Source organism: Cariama cristata, unplaced genomic scaffold (assembly GCF_000690535.1).
Source record: "Cariama cristata isolate BGI_N322 unplaced genomic scaffold, ASM69053v1 scaffold10311, whole genome shotgun sequence".
NCBI lineage: Eukaryota > Metazoa > Chordata > Aves > Cariamiformes > Cariamidae > Cariama > Cariama cristata.
Genome location: NW_009598725.1, coordinates 107,733 through 127,236, shown reverse-complemented (window position 1 = coordinate 127,236; position 19,504 = coordinate 107,733). Strand labels below are relative to the sequence as shown.

At 39.9% G+C, this 19,504-nt stretch overlaps 1 protein-coding gene across 1 annotated transcript in view; it reads right to left on the bottom strand.

Moving 5' to 3' along the window:
* Window positions 1-19,392, bottom strand: part of MYOM3 (myomesin 3) — a 27,751-nt gene extending 8,359 nt beyond the window's left edge. Inside the window, exons 1-25 of the mRNA XM_009709411.1 lie at window positions 19,329-19,392; window positions 17,058-17,192; window positions 16,831-16,905; window positions 15,983-16,142; window positions 15,575-15,732; window positions 14,342-14,437; window positions 13,600-13,688; window positions 10,540-10,584; window positions 10,180-10,320; window positions 9,034-9,195; window positions 8,607-8,748; window positions 8,316-8,515; window positions 7,942-7,995; window positions 7,485-7,612; window positions 6,678-6,861; window positions 5,604-5,778; window positions 4,849-4,970; window positions 3,990-4,177; window positions 3,688-3,814; window positions 3,031-3,209; window positions 2,840-2,954; window positions 2,470-2,626; window positions 1,974-2,083; window positions 1,442-1,486; window positions 1,174-1,310 (exon numbers count right to left, since the gene is read on the bottom strand). Of these exons, the coding sequence (XP_009707713.1) occupies window positions 1,174-1,310; window positions 1,442-1,486; window positions 1,974-2,083; window positions 2,470-2,626; window positions 2,840-2,954; window positions 3,031-3,209; window positions 3,688-3,814; window positions 3,990-4,177; window positions 4,849-4,970; window positions 5,604-5,778; window positions 6,678-6,861; window positions 7,485-7,612; window positions 7,942-7,995; window positions 8,316-8,515; window positions 8,607-8,748; window positions 9,034-9,195; window positions 10,180-10,320; window positions 10,540-10,584; window positions 13,600-13,688; window positions 14,342-14,437; window positions 15,575-15,732; window positions 15,983-16,142; window positions 16,831-16,905; window positions 17,058-17,164 (3,096 nt within the window). The 5' untranslated portion in view covers window positions 17,165-17,192; window positions 19,329-19,392. The remainder of the gene's footprint in view (window positions 1-1,173; window positions 1,311-1,441; window positions 1,487-1,973; window positions 2,084-2,469; window positions 2,627-2,839; window positions 2,955-3,030; window positions 3,210-3,687; window positions 3,815-3,989; window positions 4,178-4,848; window positions 4,971-5,603; window positions 5,779-6,677; window positions 6,862-7,484; window positions 7,613-7,941; window positions 7,996-8,315; window positions 8,516-8,606; window positions 8,749-9,033; window positions 9,196-10,179; window positions 10,321-10,539; window positions 10,585-13,599; window positions 13,689-14,341; window positions 14,438-15,574; window positions 15,733-15,982; window positions 16,143-16,830; window positions 16,906-17,057; window positions 17,193-19,328) is intronic.
* Between the last annotated feature and the right edge of the window lie 112 nt (window positions 19,393-19,504).

The window sequence follows — 19,504 nt, the reverse complement described above, 5'->3', positions numbered from 1 at the left end:
TGCTGAACCTTTTATACATACACCCTGAAACCTGCCAGATGCTTAAACATAAATATCGTCATTATGCTTTACTGCCTCGTTTGCTCTAAGCAAGTATTATCGTTACAAAGAACTTGACAAATACTTGGTAATTGTGTGTAACCATGTCAGTTCTCCAGTGTAGAAAAGACAGTTCTTAGAATAGAAGCCTTCAATAAATTTGCTACACATTGCTTAAAAAAACCCCAACATCGCAATAACAGCTGTGAAGTTCTTTGGCCTAGTCCTATCCCTTTGTTATATCTGTTCTTTTTGTTACCTTGGCGTTGCTACACTGCATTTAACTGGCAGGCAAATGATTTATACTGTTCTTCATTCTCAACTGTTTTCCCCTCTGGTCCTGTCATTCCAAATACTTTTAAAATGTTATAGTATTAACTTGATATGAGAAGCAAGGGAGAGGCTAGAACTTTTTTTAAAATGTATGAGAACGTTGGAGTGCACTGTAACGCAGGACGCAGTGTTATTTCCAGTGCTCGGACTGAGAAATAAATCACTTTCATCTGCTCTTAGAATTCATGACATTTATCTGTATTCAATTCAAAGAGATAGGGTGGAGAGCTTGCAGCTTTGCTTTGTAAAGCAAAAGAAAAATATCCTGTCTTATTGTGAGAGATGGTATGTCTTTAGCATCCACTGAAATGAGTCAAGTTTGTTCATCCAAGACAAAGCTCTCTGTCCTGCACAGGTGCATATGTGCCATCAGATGAATTACACATGGCTGAGGTTTTTTGTCAGAAAATTCCTTATAAAACGGCAGTCTCTGCTGTGGCAAGGTTGTCAGAGGCAGCCTCTCAGGAGCGGGTGGGTAACAGGAAAGCTGGGTAAGGAGGGGATGTTCTCTGAGTTTCACCGCTGAAGGTTTTGCTGGCCATAGCACTGAGGGATATTACACTGTCTTTAACTAACAGGGTCAATGCTGCAGCCTTGCTTCAAACTAGGACTGGACAGCTTGAGAATCAGACAGTTGGCCTTCTGTTTATGCAAAGTGGAAAACCAAGCCCTAGAGGCTTCCAAAAACACACATCAAAATATCTGATGGGAATTTAGAAAACTGGGAATGTAACCATTTGCTCTATCTCCCTGTTCAGCAGAGGGAAAGTAAGTCAGAATTAAAACCAAAGCAAAACATACTGGGGTACTTGTAAGCTCCTTGTCATTGAAGATTAAATGCAGCTCTGCATTTGGTGACAGCTTTTCAACCTCCAGCCACAGCCGCACTTCTCCTTTCTCCAGAACGTCAATGTTCCATCCAGATATCAGCTTGATCACTGGAAAACAAAGAGAACCATGGAGAGGAATTCATAGGCGAACCACAGAATTTGGCTTTGCCAGGGTTATGCCAGGGTTCCCCTTTCAGAGTCTATACATATGGTAGTGTCTTCTTACTGGTCCAACTTACATGGGTTCCTGATTTCATGGCTACGTTTCAATAACTTGTCCAGATCTGAAATTCAAAGAATGACAAGTCATTGTCATTCCAAAACAAATTCATTGTCTCAATTTTATTTAATTTCTTAATGAGCTTTATTTATGTCAAGAAGAAGATAAGAAGTACAAAACATTCGATAGCGGGGAGGACTAGAAAAGGTTGTAAAGATAATTCTTAGTTATGTCTGAGTAAAATGTTGGTTGTATTAGTTCAAGAAACATGTTAAAGAAGTTTTAAATCACTGTGATAGTGTAGCTGTGTGTGAAATCTGAACTGTAATGGAAAAATGACCTTCCAGGAGCATGGAATCTTTTCTTAGGGGACTGTAAAAGAAACTGCCCTTGAGCCTTCAAGGAATGGGAAACATCTTTCTAATGATGCCACTATCATTAAGTGACATCAGTCACTTACTATTCCTCTACAAGAAACTTTCCTCTAAACATCTAATATTAGAAAATTATGGGACATTAGATTTTTGTTCTTGTCAATCATTAGTTTTTACCTTCTTTTGTTAAAGTGCAGCTGGCAGAGATATCATCATCTACATCCGTGACCTCCACTGAATATATACCCAGATCCTTTTCTGATGGTTCTTTCAGTATAAGCTTAGATCTTAGAAATAATAATAATAAAAATTATATTTTTCTCAAAAATTATGCCTTCTGTAACAGAATGCAATACATTTGATACACCTAGAACATTAAATAGAGTACTAATTGTCATTTATATATGACACTGAGGAGCAAGGCAAAAACATTAGCAGTATGATGGCTGACGCTTCTCTTTTGTGACCTGAAGATTGCACTGAATGCCCCATTTTATGGACACCAGAGCTGAGAATCAGGGACAGAAATTTGCAGTTCAATAGTGTCTATATGTATTTTAGCTGTATATTGGAAGGAGAGGGAAACATTTGGCTTCACATTTTTCTCAGTGTTTAATGTGTTCTTTATTCAACAGTCCACAATTAATTTTCCCAGTGTGCGTTATATACTCACTTATTGCCTTTCTCTTCAATCTGGACTCTGTCAGCATCTGGTGGTCCTTCATAGTCCTTTGACCAGATAAATTCAGAGGAGTCATTCTTTTCAGGAGCTTCAAAAGCCATATAAATGAAACCCTCTTCATCGACCCCAAGTTCAATTTCATTTGTGCCTGTATGAGCAAAAAACCCACAAAACATTCCTTAACAAAACAGATCCAGGCTTAGAGTAAATTAATTTGGGCAGTTTGATTTGCAAATCTTTATTTTGACTGAGGTTCTTTCTTGCTATGAAACATGTAGCTGATGTTTCATAAAGCAGTTTTTTACCAGAATCATCATAGTATTTACAGACTCGCGCAATCTCATCATTTTTAGTGTCATACCAGGTTTGGTTTTAGCCACCACAGGATCCGAGGGGAGTGAAGGGGGTCCAATTCCAGCCTTGTTCAGTGCTCTTACTCGGAAAATATAGCATTTCCCTGTCTCCAGATCTGAAACCTGCAGGAAACAATGACAGGAATTCATGTAAGACTAAATGAGAAGCGACGCTTGGATAGTAAGTGCATATACAGACCTTCATATGGGTGGTGGGTATGGACTGCTTATTTATTTGTTTCCATTCCTCTGACCCTTCTTCACACATGTCTACATAATACCCTGCAATTGGACCTGCTCCTGTGTATAATGGTGCTTCCCAGTGTAGCTTCAGGGACGAGTCTCTTACTTCAGTGCACTTCACATCATAAGGAGGGCCTGTTCGAAGAAGGGTAGGCTGTCAAACAGTAACATCAACAAATGCAACTGGGTGCACTTTGTTTGAGTCAGAGATCAGAAAGCAGAGAGTTTCGAGATAACAAGTGAACAGTGGGTCCATGGGAGATGCTTTCTGTGCTAATTAACTGTAGAGGTAAGTTTTAGAAAATAGCATACATCAGATGGTTTAACATTACTTGCTTTGGTGTAATATACAAAGACATTAAGATCCAGATTCTTCGTTCTCTGGAAACAATATTATTAAAAATACCTGGGTGCTCTATCTGTGTAATGCAGAAATAATGCCATACGCCCGAATTGGAGCTTCCCTAGAAGCGTTTGTGTGCTTTTCTGTACTGGGAGCCACTCCTATACAGATCTATAGTTTTCAGAAGTCCCTGGGATTCACAGAAGAGTGAGGAGATAACTAGTATACCTGGTGATATTTTTCTGGCTGTTGTTTTTACATGAGAGATACCTGGTTCTGGCATTGTCCATTCCTCACATTTGAACAAGTCACTGGGTTCAGATAGTTCCCCGACACCAGCCATGTTCATTGCACGGGCACGGAATTCGTACAGGTGACCTTCCACAAGGTTGCTGACCTTTGGGTTCAGAAGTGCAAACAGATTATTAGTACAGCCCTGCGTGGTCGTAGTCTTGTGAGGGTAGGAAAGAGTTCTAGACTAGAGGAAGTAGAGGAAAAACAGCTCAGCCCTTGTTAGAGCTATGTTTCCCACTATGCTTAAGGAAGGACAGTTTTATATCTGAAATGAATACCGTGTAAACTCGTTGAGGAATTGGCTGAATATTGACTTCATGCCAGTCTAGTTCAGATGTATCATGCTGATCTAGGAAATAACCCAGAATCTTTGTTCCTCCCTTGCGCTTTGGGGGTTTCCAGCCGATGGTCATGTCAGCCTTCCCACAGTTGAGAAGAACAAACCCGTGTGGTGCCGATGGACAAGCTGCGCCGCAAAGGGAGAGAGAAAGCGGGGTACTTTCAGTGCAGGTTTGGGATCTAGGCATCGGGAAGAGGGTGTAGGTATGGGATGAACTGGGCTGAGGAAATCTCTGTGTGCTCGTACCAGATGTGATTCTATTTGTGTTAAGGCCCCTTAATACCCCTTTTGCAGTGTAAAAATATTTGAAAATGACCAGATTCTTATTTGGAAGTCCCAGCAAAAGTCACAGTTGTATCTCAAGACGTTTCTTGGATGTTGCTTTATGGTTTGTCTGACAGAAAAGGTGGAAGCAGTGGGTTGATAAAATGGAGTAGGTGGAGGGTTAGATACTGGCTAATGTGGTTGATAGGATTTTGTAGTTGCCCTGGAGAAATTCACAATGCTGATTTCAAGATACCAGCGTAATTGAGCACTTAAAATGGTCACTTGTACCAGTGGCAAATTCATACTGAAAATGTAGCACACTGCTAAGTCAAAATGCTAATTAACTCTGTCCACCTTTGACAAGTATAATTGATGACAGAAGCCACAGGGTACAAGAAAATCAGTTCCCTGTTGCTTTGCTTATCTGCTCAACATTATTACCATGACCTGTAGTAATAGCTAGACATGATAGATGTATTTTTGAGGGACTTAGTTTTTGTGTGTATGTGCATGTATATGTTACTACTTACCAATAGCTGGCCTTACAACGATAGGATCTGTTTCTGGTGAGCTTTCACTTAGTCCTGCCTCGCTGACAGATTTCACACAAAAGACATATTCTTTTCCAGGCTGCAGTCCAGGAACAGTAAACCTAGGAGAGCAAATTAAGATGTTTCTGTTTGACTGTTCGAAGTACAGGTAAACAGTCTTTTGAACAGACAGCACTACATTTTAATAAGGCATTGTTAAGTTACAAAATCATTATTTGCCTTTACAAATTAAAGTGCACTGTGTCACATAAAGCAGCTACCAGTAAATCAGACAGTAAGTATGGATCACATAGAGAGGTATCGCACTGCTGGCTGGCATTGTCGGTAGAATAAACAGGACTTTTTAATGGACTTTCTCTGCTTGACATGTGACCCCTAGAGCTAGAGAGGTATTCTAAATCCTATGTGTGAGTGACACCAACTTAGTCTACTGGAAAGCAAGCAAAAAAATGGAATGTGGTTCTACTGGTGCTACAAGGTCTATCTACTTTCTGCAGATCCAGAGTCTGTAAAGATATACGCAGACTTTGCTGTCAGTCTGGCTTTGGATGTAAAAGTGAAACTTTGAGCAATACTTAATTCTAAAAGAGGACGTGGTGGTTGTGTGCGTGCGAGCCTAAGTGTGTGCAGTGAAGGAAGTTCTTTTTTTATCTGAAATGCGACTCCAGCCATAAACAGAAGAATCCAAGTTGGCACCCTGTGTTCTCTCAATGGAGTATAATAGATGAACTCACTTATTACAGGTCACGGGCTTATTATTGACAGTTTGCCATTCTTCTGTCCCAGTCTCCCGACAGTATATGTAGTAGCCAAGAGGCTCCAGACCATTCTCTAACTTATCCCAGTGCAAAACAACAGATGTCTTGGTGTCTCTGAAAGCTAAAACCTGAGATGGTGGAGGCAGAGTAGCTAAAGAAAGAAAAAAAAACACAGAGAAAAATAGGAGGATTTAAAATTTATAAGTAAAAAAAAATAATTACAAGTAAGTGAGTTGGCCTGTTTAATTTATTCATTTTTCCAGAACACCATTTTCAAATTAGAGCAAAATACCATGGACATTGTCCCAATCTAGAGCCTATATTTTCATGTTTGGGTTTGCCATATCTCATATTTCTCTCCCTTACAGCCCATTGATTTCTGCAGAGTTACACCTACTTAACCTTCCCTGAAGTAGAGAGAACCAGGACTCGTATAGTGACTCTCATTAACTCCACTATGAAATGGGACCTGCTTCACTCTTGAGAAAAAAGGACAGTATGAATGAACACTAGCGCAGTTTTAATATGGGAGCATATCAAAAAGTAAAAGAGTGAAATAAAAGAAAAGAAAAAATAAAAGAAAGGGTTAGGGTTAGGGTTTGAGCCTTTGTATCTCTTAATGTAGTCAGCTCGGTGCAGGCAGAAAACAAAACGAATCAGCGCTGCGAAGACTGCCGTTCTGTCGGAAGCCCCCAGAAACAGGCTGCTTCAGCAGTCCTGTCATTCCTTCCACCGCTGGCCTGTGTAACCTCTCTCTTACGCAGTGCTGGAAGCATACTTGGATTAAACGCAGGCTTCAACTGTTTCTTCTTTTATTAAATGTAATTCCCCCATCATTGCTTGGTTAGATTTACACTGCACTGACCAACTGCAAAGTAATTAAACAAGGATTTAAAGCTTTAAGAGATTTCCTGATATCAAAGCAACTGCTGTGTAATCATATACCATGAAGTTTAAAGGAAAGAGGGGGCAGGGGCACCCACATGTTACTTTCATAGTACGTCTCCTTTTCCATATCATTAGTGTAGAGCATATTAATGAAATAATTACCCAGTTTTGCTCCAGCAGTTACAGGCTCACTGGGCAGGGATGGCTCACTGATTCCATACTTGTTAACAGATCGCACGCGGAAACAGTATGATTTTCCTTTAACAAGATCAAAGAGTGCAAATCTTGGGGAATTAACTGGCATATCCAGATTAACCATTTGCCAGGAGTTGCTGCCTACAATTGACTGTAACAAAAAAGGTGATGATTTACAACTCATGTTGTAACTCAAGCTTAAAACCCTCCTGAGCAATAACAAAGGTAATCTTTAGAGAAAAGTAGATTTTAAACAAACAAGCAAAAAACAGTACAAAATGAGACATTTCTTGTTGATATACCCAACCTTTTCTTCCTTGGCAACAGAGGGCCCCTTTGCAGCAGAAATGGTACAGCAGGTGGGAAATGGGTATGTATGAAAGGAGAGTGGTAAAAGATACTAATTAACCAGAAAAATGATTAGTGGGGAACAGGAAACTGAACTATTATGCAGTTTTTCACAGCTTTTCCACACTTAAGGGCCCTTAGGGCAGGGACAATAGGGACAATCTGCCTGTTAAAACTCTGCTGCTATTCCGTGGTAAAACTTACTTGTTTATTCTTTGTTAATCATTACTACTCGAGTTTGTGTCAAGAGTCAGGATCATAGCTCAAGTAAATGGTGGAGCTGGAGAGAGGCTGAGCAAGCCATTTTTGAAGCTGTAGTTCTCTAGTTACTAAACTGGCACAGCGAATAGCCTTGCCTGTGCTATAGGCTATCTGAGAAATGATTCTGTTCTACAATTTCCCTTCTATGTGATACTATTTTCTTACCTTTTCCACGTAATAATTCAGTGGCTCTCTGCCTCTTGGATCTGGTTCATCCCAGGCCAAAGCCACATAATCTTCTCTGACCTCACTTGCATGAACATTGGTGGGTGGCAAGGGAATTTTAATATGTCCTATGGGAAGTCAGAATAGGCTTTGCTTTAGTTATAACGTGGCAGGAAAAAGAAGTTCTTTTACAATGGATTATGTTTTCCCACTCTAAAGTAAGATTTTTCAATATAAAGAAGGAGACTTAAACCCTTTGGGGACATAGAGGCAAACCAAGGTTATTATAAAAGGCTGTGCTGTTTAGGATATTTACTGATCCTTGTGCAGCTTGCAGTGATGTTTCACCATGTATTTTCCTAAGCGTGTTTTCTCCAGAGTCATGTTATTACAGATCTCATTGTTGTAGAACAATCATTCTTCTCTGAGAGAATGGCTGAGTTAAATTTAAACTTACCTTCCAGGTCATCCTTGAAAATTTCTATCGTCCGGCCTTCGTCATATGGAATAACTGTAATGTCAAACAGGGCAATGTTATCCACTAAGAGAAGATCTTGGGGCTTGTCAGGAAAGGCAGAGCCCAAGACTGTGTCATTTCGTTATATGCATAATGATATACATTTCATTACACGTACAATGAAATGTCGTAACTGGTATTTTGATCTTTTTCTATTCAGAATAGTATTAAGGTGGGTTCAGCAAAGGCACATCATGGCAGTATGTTGCAGTGATGTTTGTGAGAATGGGGAGATTCTGGACAAACTGCATTCAGTTATGCCTCCAGCCTCACGTTGTACTTAAGGAGCAGATTTTCCTGTGTTTAGGACAAACCTGTCACTCTCTTGTCCTTGCTGGGGTCATATGTTGTAACTGGATCACTGGTTTTTGAAGGATGACTGATGCCTTTTTTATTGACAGCCTTTACTCGGAACTGGTATGTCTGTCCTTCAGCAAGGCCCAAGACAGGATATCTGCAGGTTTTCACAGGCTTGTCATTGCATGGGATCCAATCCTCTGACCCAGCAACACACCTGAAATGAAACGCAGCCATGGAGTTCCTGTGTGGTTTTTCCACAACACAATCATGAGCTTTTTTTGCTCAAAGCTGATTAACATACAGACCTTTCAATATAGTATCCTAGGATCGGACTTCCTCCATTATCACTGGGCACTACCCAAGAAAGAGTCAAGCAGTCTTTATTTACGTCATGGCATTTCACATTGAGTGGGGACCCAGGTGCACCAGCTGTCTCTGCTGCAGCATCTAGAGAAACACCAAGTGATAGTGTTTATGGTTTTTTTTCTTCTCCATTCCAAAATTTTCATTCAATAGCTTAGTTTTAAGTGTCTAAGGGCCTACATCTCAGTAATACAAGTCATACTTTCTAGTACCTAAATCACTACTGAAAATAAGATTTGGACATTTTCATAATTGTTTCCATGCACAAAATTGGGAGATATTTTCTTGTGTGTGAGGTTGCAAATTCCTTTATGCCAAGGTATTAGGAAAGGAGCTTTTGTTTTAAGTGGGATAGAATCCTGCTTATACCTCTAACAAACACGTAAGTGGTCTGCTCTTTATATCCATCCAGTGAGGGGACGCGGATAGTGTAGAATCCCTCATCTTCTTTGTGAGCACAGGACACTGTCAGAGAAGCCTCCTGGTCTTGGTACTTCAGTTCACGACATTCGGAGTTCTGCAGCAACTCACCTGTGAAGCATTAGAGGGGGTAAAGGAACTCCACTGGAACTGATTAAGTCAGGAGTGGCATTTCCAAATGCAGAAAAAAACACAGAGCAAGATGAGGGATCTGTAAGACACTCCTGATATTATTGTGCATCTGAGTTATAGTCACGGACTGTGATCCTACTTCATTGCTATGCTTCTCTGTTCCCTTTGTACACAAATGCAAAGCAAAAAGCATGGTCCCTGTCCTGAAGAGCTTGCAGTGCAAGTGAAAAAGAGTAATAAAATGTGGCTTGAGATGAATTAGTGAGTTAAAGGTACTCTCCACGTTAAGTAAGTGGATGCTTTGAAGTCTTCCAAATATTATGCCAGCTCTAACTGAAGACACATTACTGCTCAGCATGCAGGATCTTTTGACCGAGTGGTGCTCAAAACCAAGCAAATACAGTGGCACATATTGTGCATTTTGTGTGTATTTATCAGATCTGAGATAGAAAGTCTACTCAAATTCTCCTCAAATCACTAAAACTCAGTAGGCCCTGCTGTTTTCATAGCTGATTCTGGCAGAAGTGCTGGAATGGCAAGAGCAGTCTTACTGCATTGCTTCTGCTTTCCAAAACTTAGTAGCACGGAAATATTACCAGTTTGGCTAAGATCAGAATCCTTGATTTCCAGCAGAACAACACAGAGCATCTAAAAGTTTTTTTTTCACTAGAGAACCACTGGCTTTTCAAACGCTTGACACTTTCACTGTATAGAACTGAGGCTCTTAAACTATTCTTACGAGCAGAAATGTCATTACCTCCACAACATTTTAGTGGTATCATCCTTTTACGAATGAGGAAAACCTACAAATTAAATAATAACACCTGTAGCTTGAGAACAGCTGAGAACAGCTGAAGAATCCTGAATTCTAGTTCTCTTCTGTGAACAATAGATCACAGCTATGAATTCAAATGGCATATTCATATAGGTAAATGTATATAAACTTAGCTATTGCATACAAACCATCTCTGAACCAGGTAATGTCTCGTTGGTGTTCAAGTAAATCAGAAGAGAAGTAACAGGAGAGGGTGAAAGGCTCCTTTTCTCTTGAAAATAAGGGGTTTAGTGGAAAAGCAAAATCTGCCTCTCTGGCCATAAGGGATCCTATGAAATAAGAGTAAAAGTCAGCATGATAAAGAGACTTCCCAGAGCCTTCCTTCTTGTAGTATTTTTATCATTATATCTTTAGAGTGGTACCTGAGCCTTGCACTTTCCACATGCAGACAGGCTAACAGGAAAGGCTATAGCTCAGGAAAAAAAGAATCAGATTGCTTCAGGCTATAAAAATAAAAGAAATAATAATAACAAGAATAATTTACTCACTTCTGTATATTTCTGAGTCAAATCCTGACTCCTTTCCGTAATATTCTATAAGACAAGAGGAAAATACATTTAGCAAATCTCATGCCAGTGTTTATCTTCCCCTCAAAAACATACAACGATGCTCAGCAAACTATGTTTTTCCCGCAAATCAGCTCTTAATGTGAACCTTCAAAGTGTCATAATGTGGTAAAACATTAATTCATTTGACAGCTGATTACCTTCACAAACAACTGAGGATGCGTCTCCATAGGAAATTGTTCACAGGACTAAGCTAATGTAAGTAATACTGCTTTAAATGCTCATGTGCACACAGTTATTCCAAGCTAAGGAAGTTTTTTTTCAGTTTGCCTTCTGTCTTTTTAAGCTGCACTAGGAAAGTTATGCTGAATAAAAGCATGCATACAGGGAGCTACAACTTTTGTCATATGTATGTACCAATATGGTACTGTCCAAATTAGAAGCATGACAATCTAGGATCATCCATAACTGAAATGCTTCAATTATGTCCCTGTTTGGAGACAGAGCATGACAGCTACTCATTGCCACATACAGCATGGAAAAGGAAAGAAAAAAGTGTTGGTGTCATAAACATCACTGAAAGTGGAATTTGGCCAAACCCCTGGGTTTAAACAGCATTCCCAGAGGATGATGTGGGATTCATGAAGACTACCAGTGACTGGGACTTCAAGCTGTAACCAAAAGAAACGATATCAGTCCTGAGACACTAAGGTAATTCCTGGAGCTGAGGGAAGTGTGTTCCCTACCAAATCATTTGTTTCAACAGCTGTGAGTTCTTTGGAGGCATCATGTATGAATGCTGACCCACTTTACCTGATCTAACCTGTGAGAACGGCTGACATCACAGCACAAAATGAAATTATTTGGAGCGGAAATCTAAGAACTGATGCACTTAGCATAGGATGAAATTGAGCTACTTTCCTTTCTTATCTTTGTAAGCTGCAAGAAATGCACATAAAATAATGCCTATTTTTTCGATGAGTGAAGCTTGGCAGTAGCAGAGCTCAGTCATAAGCGAAAGACGAGGACTGAGTTAGTAGCTGAAGAGGAGAGAAATACACAAGAGGTAAAGCGCAACCTCATCCCAGGTCCTGTGAGACCCTCAGTGATGACTGCAGGGAAAGTGAACTTCTGCTGTAGGAACCACAGATGCCGGAGACCCTCCCCTGGCATCAAGGGCATTCCAGACAGCGTGGGGCCAGGAGAAAAGATGCCATCAGCCTGCCTGGGGGATGAGGAATGTTTCCAGTGGAGGCAGGATTAAGGCCTTGGTGTAGTCTCTATTTTCAGAATGTTAAATGCAAATAGCAAAAGGAAGAATCATGTTACTGGGATGGCATTAGACAGGGTCAGGGGAGAAGGAACAGTGTGGGCCTCTCACCCGCAATCACAAGGAACAATGTTTGCAAGCTGTTTGAAATGCTGATCAAGTCCGATGAAGGACGGTTTAATCAGGCACTTAGAGGTGAAGAGAGCAGTACCAGTCAAGGTTTGCTGTGGTAGACCACAGCCCTTATTCTGTCATCATGCTTGCTCTGATCCTAAAGATTCTGATGGGAATTGGGAGGAGTATGTGATTATTGCCATGGATTCTTTTTTTTTTAGACTGCTGCTTCTGCTTTATGGCAAAGGCCCAGTTCCTGAGTTCTGGACATACTATGAGAACCTTTATAGAAGAGAAGCATTGCACACCTGGTAACTTTTCCTATATTTCTGCGTTAGGGTAAGGGGAATTTAGGAATCTGGGAAGGCTTGTAAATGAAGGTTTTCTGGGTTATTATACATGTCCCTTTAGAATTGGTAAAGGTGTGCTGCGTATTTCCAGATATGCTGAATTTTGACACTGTTTAATTAAAGTATCTGAAAGATATCATAAACAATACACTTCTGTTACAATTCTGGAGTAACATTCTGGACTCACATTCTTCTGTACGCATATGTATCCCCAAATGGTATTCAGATGTGATCAAAACATGGCAAGCAAAGAATAAGTATGATAATAACATAACCCATGACAGAGCCAAGAGTGTATTAAAACACTAACAATAAATATACTATCTAAACCAAAGAAGACCCATTCTGTCTGAAAAAAAATAGTTCAAGCTGGCTTTGCAATTCAATCAGCCAAAGAAACCCATCTCTTCGTGGACATCAGTAAGATGTCCAAAGCAAACCTCTTCCCTTCCTATTCATCTGTTACCATTTGAATTACTCCCTGGACTCTGTCAGTCCCACTGAAGCGTTTAGTCATCTACAGTTCTGTAGATCTATTCTGTTCAGGCTTTTTATGACAAAATTATTATTTTATATACATGTATATATGTATGAAATGTGAACAGCTGAACTATGATCCTAGGAGACTGGACTGCATATTTCTTAAAGCTTGATATAATTTCCCTTTTTAAGTACTGGTAGTTTACTTCCTTCACCGTATGTCTGGATTTGGCTTGTGCAGAATGTGTATCTACCCAGTCTATGCCAGTTATTTTAAGAACAGCACAGATCAAAGAAGAAAATCTTGTATTTGTTCTTGGTAGTTACTGATCTGAGAGAGAAATACGGTATTCTATGCAACATTGCACTGAGAGATCCCTTTGAAAGCCACAGTACTTGTTAACCAATTTCTTGCTTATCTTTACAAATGCAGCAGACTCTTTCTAAGCCTGTTAACTGGATGGCTGTTTCATATCAGTCCAGAAGAAATAAGTACCTAAATTTAGTACAATTTTAGCAGTGGAAGAACAGCTGTGTCCGTATGGAATCTGAAAGATTTTGCCTGAGTCCAGAAGTGCCTGAGAAAGAGAAGCTGTTATATCAGCCATATACATACTAGTTAGTGGTAGCTAAGGTTTATTTTAGCCAGTTGTGCTTTCTCCTCACTAATAACTGAGAGAAATTCTCCTCTCCTATTGAGTGCTCACTTCTTTCTCTGTTTTTCCAGAATGCTTCTATGTTCCCATGATATAATGTATAGCATTGAAAATATTTTGAAGAATCTAAAGAATTTGAAAATTTAAAACTAAAGGAACATTTTCTACTTACTCCTGACAAGCACTGTAGCAAATGAATATGCCTCGCCGTATTGATTCTTAACTTCGACACTATATTCAGCAGAATCTTCCATGGAGCATCTGGAAAAAAAACATTTCCCCTCCTTTTCAGCTTTCAGTTATCGGTCATACTTCACAGGACAAATTCAAAGGGCTTCCCCTTTAATCCCAGAAGTTAGAAGTAGATATTTGCTTTTCATCAAGAAGCTGCTTTTCCTTTTGATGACAAGGATTTCTTATACTTAGTGGTCAATTTTTTCTCTTGATACCCAGAAGCAAAACGTTTCAAGTAATGAACAAGTTAAAAAACTGTGAAACACTTGGTTCCACTGAAGATAGGCATGTATCTTTATCACGTGTATAATTCACAGAGTTGAGCTAATGTCATTCTGATTACATTGATCAATCCTAAAACACGTTGGTATGTCTGCTTGTGAAGTGCTCTTAATTTGCATGGCCTTACTCTAAATGTGAAAATTTGGCCATGCCTAAAAAGAGGAGCAAAATAAATAAGGCTCTACTTTTTTTTTAAAGATTTTTTAAACCTCATGAACTGCTATTGGGATTGCTTGCTGATGGCAAAGGTTTAGCTCAAACAGAACACACTAAAGTCAAGCAGAGTCAGATTCTAGAAGAATTATCTTTTTTTTGTTTAGCATACACAAACTGGGAGTTTCAGGAGGGCAGGTCTTATTGAACTGAAAAAACAACTTGGACAAGAGCACATACATTACCTGCTGATGTGCAGGGTCAGCATCCCAAACTTGTTTTTTATCTTGTATTTTCCTGCTGGGGCTAGGCGAGGATCAATACGGACTCCATTTTTATACCTAGTTGAACACAAAGGAGACATGCTGCTTAAGAAAGGACAGAGAAATAGACTGGTAAAATTAACGCTTTATTTTAAAATTAACCACCTCAAAGACAACAGAGGCACAGCAGAAAAGAGGAGTAGACACAATTCCTTCTCTTACAGATCTCCCACATCAATCCAAAACAGCCTTGCAGCTAACCTAGATCCCCTCCCATAGTCCTGCGTGTGCTCCTTCCCCAGGGCTACTTGCAGACTGCCTACGGGCAGCTTAGCGTTGGCTTGTTGCATCCTCCTCAGTTTACGCTCCCTGCTTTGCAGGTTGTGTGAGCGAGTTCGAGCAGATGTCTCTTGCTTCTTTGTGTTCACTGGGGATCTGTGGGAGGTTCATATTCTCTTTGCTCTTTGAATAATTCAAAGAGGTTGTTCTGGAAGGACACAGGACATCAGGAGCTCTGACAGTAGCAGAGTTAGCTGCCTACGAAGTCATTAGTAATCCAAATGTTTGCATACTTCAAACCTTCCATGAGAGGAATGGTCAATCACTTTAACAAACTGATCAAAGTACACTTTGCAAATTGTTTTTTGAGGTGACCTTTTGTTTATTTCCATCCCTGTGTAACTCATTGGTAAAGGATGCAATCAGGCCCAGTACGTAACACTTCCTCTCCTGTGGTTTGGTAAATACGCAAAGCTGAGTAAATGAAAGAGTTGGTTTGTATTTTACAAATTGTAGAAGCAATAGCAGTTTAATGCTAAAACTCGCATGGTATCCAAGGTAGCCAAGCCTTGGTGTGTGTATGTGCAGTGATTTAGTGCTGGCAACAGATTCTGATTTCCAAGACTTAAATCCCGAGTTTGCCTGCAGGACAGAGGACAGCACCAAGGGCAGCAGGGAAATCTACGTGAATATCAGTCCTGTCCCAGAAGGAGCCTCATAGAACTGTCCACTGCCTCTATGGCCCACTGAGTACTTAATGTCTTTACTGGTCCTAACAGTGGAACTGGAGAATTGAAAGTGTTTCCTGTGATTTCTGAAGCTCTTCCTTCCTTCTTTCTAGCAGGAAACAGATGTTACTGCTCTGGTTGCTTCCTGAAACGCACACAGACTGTTAGCCACCAGGGCAGCATGAGTCATTGCTGCTGACCGACATACCAAGTAACCTGCGGCGGTGGGGAAGCCAGGACTGTACACGCCAGCTTCACTTCCATCCTCTCCCAGACTGCATGTACTCTGAGGGGGATCCAGAACATAGGTGGTCGCCCTGAACGCAGCTCAATGTATTCCTTCTCCATGCGTGCCTTTTCTACAGCCTATGACAAGGATAGACTACATAAAGGCAATAGAAAGGGATTATGTTCTAATTACACACATTCTTTTACTAAAGGGACATGTGTGATGATGGTTCAGTGGCAGGAGTATAAGGCCTTGTCCTTATTTCTAATGGTTTTGAGGTTGACCTAACACCTAATTAGGTTTAGTATCCTCTCCAGAATGCTAGTTAATCTTGGCAATTTTAATCCTGTTGGCATTTCTGCTGCCAATAGAGATATCTGATCTGACCTTCCTCCGAAGGGCCTTCCGGTCAGCTCTCACACGCAGCAGTCTGCAGTTCTGAATAACCTCCTTTTCCAACTTTTCCATGTCATTCCCAAACCGAATTCTCTTTTGCCCCCTCTGTTCTAGCTCTAGGGTGGCAGCTTCTCTTCTTAGCTTGTAATCCCTGGAACACACGATGATAAAAACCAGGAGAAATTAGGATAATGCTTTTTGGTTTGTTTTGGTCTTTTTTGTGGTTGTTTTATAGCACATATTTTTCTTTATATCAGAATAAGTGTTGGGGACAGAAATGTTAGCTTGTATGCAGTATGGGTATGAATGTCAGGCAATTATGCCTCATAGGAACCAGCAGTGCTACCATGAGAGATAATACTTTAATGGCACAAGAAGGGGACCCACTATTTGACCACTTTTAATCTGGGGCAGGGAACTGGGAGAAGGATTAAATGGAGGAGATATGTTGGTAACTACTTAGGTTGTTCAGTCATCACAGAAGGATGGACAGCAGAATCATTACCAAGATTTTCTAGGAAAGAGGGGGAGTTCCATCTGTTACTATTAATTTATTAATCTGACTGTATTTTCCATTTATTTCTTTGAAATCTGGTTTCTCTTAAGCCTTTGCTTGTCAGCAGGGCAATATTACTCATTATCACATGTACCAAGGTGCTATAATTGTGTTTCCTGCATTTTAGTTGAGGTCTAATGTTTTTTCTTTTCAAAGGGAGAACCTCTTGATTGAACCTGCTCTTTTTGCTTCTGACAAAATGAGTTGGAAACTGTGATCCCTATATACAAAGGCAATGTTGCATACAATGGTTGTATTTGAGTTATAATGATTTCTGACTTACTGTGGTATTTCGGAGGTCAAGGCAAGGGCAGCTGCTATCGATAACTCTGAAAGGCTGAAAGTCTCCTCTTCCTCACTTCCAGAGGCAGACACAGGTAAAAGAATGCAGACAAGGTTCCGTAATTTCATAAACTCAAAATTCAACAGATCTGTGAATGCTCAGTGCCGAGTGTAGAAGGTCCTGTCTGGACCTGATTTACTCGGCCTGTCCCTAACTCTGTGGCTTACCTGGTTTTGAACTTTTTCTTTCTGGTTGTGGAGGTCATTTCCAAGCTCTGTTGCCTCTCCTCCTTTTGCTCCTCCTCTCTGTGGTGGAAGAAGGTTCGGGTTCCCATGCTAGGAAGTCAAAAATGAACTTTCTTGCTGGAATAAAATAAAACATGAAGTGGCTTTCAAATAAGACACCTTAACAGAATCTCTTTAAGTTATCATTAAGTCCTTGCTTTGCTTTTACTTTCAAGGGCTGTGGATGAAAGTTAATACAATATTATCTTCTGGCATTCAAACTATGAGAGGGGTTTGTTTCGTGATGCTTCTGTGAAAAATGGAATCAGATGAAGAAATTAATAAGTCTTTAAAGGCAGTTGAAGATGTAACAGAACAGTAAGAAGGAAGCATTTTGTGGGTAGGTTTGTTTTCCTAGGACTGATCTTATGCTCTAAATCTGGTTGATATTCTTCCAGGGAGTTCCATTAGATCAGACCCCCAATATAGCATGCAGACAAATGAGGAGCATCTGGACATCAGAGGGGCATGGAAAATTAAGGACAAAATAAGGTATGGAACATCAGATAGTGAGATACGGAAGAAAAATTTAGAAAATAAGCAGATTTTTAGTCCGGAAACTATATTGCAGGGATAGCTATGAGGCCACATAGCCTGTGACCTGCCACCCAGGTTGTGATTGCACCAGGTTCTGATCCTGCCTGGATGTGCCAGGGGTTAGATAAGGCAATGCTGCTGAACCAAACACACAGATTGCTGTGCAGAAATCACCTGGTGTCTGTGGTAGTTGGAAAATCCAAGTGGATTTTCTGGAACTAACCAGCTCCAGTTGCCGTTGCCAAAACAGAGCACTTCTTCACCCTGTATTCCCATCTGCATATCTAGGCTGCTGACAAGAACAGTTATAGTTCAATACTTTAAGAAGATAATGCTTTATCCGGTCCTTTGAGTGCATCCTGACATCAGTTGTTTCTTCTTATGGCTTAGAAAAAGGTTGATAAATCATGGAGAAAACATAGCATAACAATGTTAGCCTTAAAGGAGTTACTCAGTAAACGGTGTGATTTTCCCCAGAGTGACCAGAGAAGCCTTCCCAGAGAGATCCCTCTCTTACAGGTGAAACACAGGGAGCAAACGTCAGCGCTCTTGGCTCCCATCCATCTCCTGCATTAGCTGCTAAAGAACCAGGCTGTTGCTGCAGCCTCTCCTCTGGGACTAAGCAGCATGCTGCTTTTAGGCACTGACTAATGAGTGAGCATTAAACAAAAGTAAATTTTAAAAGTGTATCCTTCCTTATCTCATTCTGTCTTGCAATTGGTTCAGAAACATACAGCACAAACCTTTAAACTGTCCAGATTTTCAAGATCTAAGAGCTTCTGTTACTTTGTAAAAACAGCTTTGGAAATGTAATTGTTGCTGAATAATATTTGTTCAAACATACTTGTAAATCTTTCCCTGGCTCATGTTCTATTATTGAAATTTTCCCTTGGCAAATTTTGCACCTGGATTTTAGTTCTACTGCTTTCTAATCCCAAAATGATAAAAAATACAAACCCCTCAGCTTTTACTAGTAGTACAATTTTCTGTTAATGTAAACAAATTTTTTAATAACAGTCCAAGGAAAAGCACAGTTGTACGGAAAAGCAGAGTTGTTGTGGTAAATGCAAAATATCCCCAAATGCAAATGAAAATACAGAATTATCACGATAATATTTCCTCAGTAGACGTTAACTTTGGAATTAAAGAAATGTTGGCAAATACAAGAAAGAGATAATAAAACAGGCTTTTATGGAAAAAATACCTTTGTAATGTCATAGAATACTACTCTCTTCAGGACTACTTCAGCTGCAGAATGACTACTGGGCATCAGATGTTTGTTTCCATGTTTATGAATAGTTACATATCCAGGTTAATTTTTACCATGTAATATTTTTTATTTTTCCCTGGAAAATTTAGAGTGCTGTTTATTGTAAAGATACAGAGTTCTGATCTGCTAAAGCCTACACTTTTCAATCCAAGTATATATTTTTTTCTAAACAGACTAGTAAACCAGAATAGATTCTTGTGAGAAAACATGAAGTAAAACAGTATTTTCATAAGAACAACACTGGAAAAACAGTAATTACACTTTAAAGCAGATACAATCACGAAACACAGTCTATTTCTGAAGTGCAATCCAAATAAAGTGATCATACAAAATAACTGATGCTGCTGTGAAGATCTTATAAAATCTTACTATAAATGGTAGTTTATTTACAGATAAACCAAACTCACCCTGTGAAGACTACAGTGAGAGTGCCTGTCCTCATGAAAGAGAAGGGACAAAGGAGCGTTTCCTTCTCCCTGTTGATGACACTAGGAATGACTCTCCCCAAAAGAATGTTCCCCATGTTTGAGTGCCCATCCTGGAGTCTTAAATATAGCATCCTACCATGCCATCGCAATGACAA